This window comes from Asparagus officinalis, chromosome 5 (genome assembly GCF_001876935.1).
Source record: "Asparagus officinalis chromosome 5, Aspof.V1, whole genome shotgun sequence".
NCBI lineage: Eukaryota > Viridiplantae > Streptophyta > Magnoliopsida > Asparagales > Asparagaceae > Asparagus > Asparagus officinalis.
In genome coordinates, this window is record NC_033798.1 from 49,849,342 (window position 1) to 49,852,587 (window position 3,246).

At 50.1% G+C, this 3,246-nt stretch overlaps 1 protein-coding gene across 1 annotated transcript in view; it reads right to left on the reverse strand.

Annotated features, from left to right (window-relative positions):
• LOC109842867 (monoacylglycerol lipase ABHD6-like) overlaps nucleotides 549-3,246 on the reverse strand; it is a 6,414-nt gene continuing 3,716 nt past the window's right edge. Inside the window, 4 exon segments of the mRNA XM_020411773.1 lie at nucleotides 549-1,339; nucleotides 1,479-1,546; nucleotides 2,946-3,035; nucleotides 3,141-3,246. Of these exon segments, the coding sequence (XP_020267362.1) occupies nucleotides 1,198-1,339; nucleotides 1,479-1,546; nucleotides 2,946-3,035; nucleotides 3,141-3,246 (406 nt within the window). The 3' untranslated portion in view covers nucleotides 549-1,197.

A 3,246-nucleotide genomic window follows, 5' to 3' on the forward strand; every position in this document is an offset into this window, starting at 1 on the left:
TGGATGAATGACTCGTTGATTCTTCAACCCGTTAGCTTGATTCCACACGTGAATGGATTTATTCCGTTCTTTGCGTGCGATTCGTTAACCTCGTTGCCTCGTTTGTTCGTCGGTTTGTGTTGAGCTGTATTAAGGGACCTATAAACAATTTTATACGCCTATAGTGGTCACATACGAGACGTTATAAGTCACATGCTGGTGAAGGTTGAGCCTGATGGTGGCAAGTGCTTTACGGTCGAGCATCTTCCACTTATCGTCATCCATCTTCTCAGGTTTCCCCACCTCTCCTTGGAGGGGTAGGAAGAGATCCTTCTGGTATAAATAGTCTTCTATCTGTATCCTACAATACCTAAAATTTTGACCGTCGAACTTCTCAATCCGAAGCTGTTGTCTTCAACTGTAGATCCCATGACGAAAGATTCCGTCTTTCCCAAAGCTTATGCTCTGATACCACTTGTTAGGGTACACGCCAACAAGAACGCCTCAAACAGAGACGCAAAACACACCAAACAATCTTGGAATTACAGAATAAAACTAGTACACACAAATTCAATTACATTACTCACAGATATAACGTGGTTCACTGTTACGGAGCTACTCCACGGTACAACGATGACGCCCAATTCCTTTATATTCCTTTCGAGGTTACAAAGAAAAAAGATAAAACAGAACACCCTCTCTTGATCAAGATACTCTCTAAGAATTTCTCACAAACTCTCTCAATGATATTACTTATATCTGTATCTTTCTCTTTCTCTCTCTGCTACTGAGATGCCTTACAAATAAAATTTAGGGCGGTATTTATAAGTTTTCTCATGGGGGTAGGTGAATACTATTTGGGGCAGGTGAACATTGTAGCACGGGGGTAGATGAACACTGTAGCACAGGTTAGGTGAACACCGCTAATTCTTTGATGAGAAGGCTATCCACTCTATCAACAGATTGATATATCAAGAACCAACAATACCCACCTCTCCAGTTAACTTCAACAGCTAGTAACACCGTATCAACTTGATGATCCTGGATGACACTCGTTATTTGAAAACTATTTTGTCTTCCTGAGCAAGTGAAGATCCATAAGATTTTCGGGCTTTATTAAATTTTTATTACCATATTGAACGTGTCGTATAAAAAAATGACATGCAACAGATGAGGGATATGCAAAATGTGGAGCTAGCCAAAATTGTGAAATTTGCATCAAGACTGTTCGGTGGTGTGTTGGGAATTGACGAGAGCGAGGAACTTCTTGAGTCGGCGGTTGTAGACACAGGGGCGCTCTAGATGAACCAGGTGACCAGCATTCTTTATTCCTCGCAGTGTAGATTTCTTCCCTAGTTGACTGCATTTACATTGCAAATTATTTCTCTGAAGTTGAAAATTTCTACTTACAATTTTAAGTTTCATACAGAAGTATGTTCATGCACGCATGACGCATGTTAATGGAAGGGGACGGAGCGAATGTTCTGGGGTTAACTTACACCAACATGTTCTGTGCTAGCTCCATGTTGAATATATTGTCATTCTCACCCCATAGTAAAAGTATCGTCTGCAAGGGGGGAAAATGTTATCAACATCAATATATATACGTTAAAAAAGATGATCGCATTGTAACACATTTACGTATATGCATCCAAACTAGCTAGCAGGGCATGCATGCCTTTAAAATGAAAAGTTAATCGTCAAGGAGCGTTTGGCAACCATGACGTTTTTGCCGTTTTCGTTTTTTTTTTCAAAAAAAAAAAAAAAAAAAAACAATGAAACGTGTTTGGCAACCGGGGCGATTTTTTGACTTGACCCTTTAAAAAATCCAAAAAATAAACGTTTTTCTTAAAACACTAAAAAAGTGTTTTGAGATTCCGTTTTTTCATCTAAGCCGCCGCCCGTCCGCCGCCCGCTCGCCCGCCGCTGCTCGTCGGCCAGCCGTCGCCCCCCCGCCACCACCCGCCGCTCAGCCAGCCGCCTGCCTCGCCGCTCCCAGCGCCCACCTACCCCGCAGCCGCCGTGCCCGCCCGCGGCGTTGCCTGTGCGGCCCGTTCGTCGCCAGCTGCTCGTCGACCGTACCGCGCGCGCACACCGCCACCACCCCGCGACGTGCAGGCCGCCTGCGCGCCACCATACGACGCGCCCCCCGGTCGCCCGCTGCCCACGCCTGCCGCCACCGCCCCGCCGCGACTACCCGCGTCGGCCATCCGCCGCCGCTGCCGCAGTCAGGCCATAGCTCCGCCGCGCCGGCCCGCCGCTCGGCTTCGTCCGCGTCTGCCGCCCGCGCACTCCACCACCCGCCGTTGCCACTGGGCCTGCCGGCCGACCCGCCCGCCGCTAGCCCTTGCCCGCGCGTTGCCATTTTCTCCTTCGCTTCCGCCGTCCGCCGCCCGCCAGACAGCACGCAGGCTGCCCGTCAGCCAGTTCCGCAACGCCCGCACGTCCCCCCCCCCCCCCCCCGCCACCCCCGCCCACCGCCACCGCCGCTAGGCCTGTCATGCGGCCGCTGTCGGCTGCCGACGCAAGCCGCTACCGGTGTCGTCCGCGAAGAAGCGCCGCCCGTCGACCGCCAAGTCATCGCGTCGGGCGGCCCCGGCCATCCTCCGCCTGTCGCCGGTCTGCGCGCCAGCCGCACCGCCCGCCCGCACACGCCGCCTGCCCGCTCCGCCGCGGTCGTCGTCCGTCGGTCGCCCGGCGGGGCCCGCCGCCGCCGCCGCTATATAAATAATAACTATAAATGGTGTTTTGAAAACACGTTTGAAAAATAAACACCATGGTATGGCGTTTTAAAAAAAAACACTACAAAAAGAAACATTTTGGTTACCAAACACACTCAGTTAACGACAAGTAACGATGGGGTGTTTCGTGCTATCTGATCGAGGAAAAGTTTCGGGGTGTGTTCGGTCTCCTAATAAATTTCCCCCCGTTGCCAGGAAACAATGCTAATAATTAATACTGTATACCTGGGGAAAATTGGGAACTTCGGCATCCTCGCTTCTGATTACCATCCCCTCCAGCAGTTCACCCCTCTCCTTCCTATTGCTGAACATTACCTATATTCACACGCCGAGCACAGCTGTCAACGCGAAACCATCGGAAAACAGGATTCTGATGTGACTATTAAAACTAAAGCAGCACTTGGCCACACTATAAAATACCTTTAGGTAGTCCCTGTGGAAAAAGTCCGGCAACCAAAGTTTCTTATACATCGCGACCGACAATTGATCCTTGAGCCCCTTAACCGACTCCGGCAGTAGCAGCTCC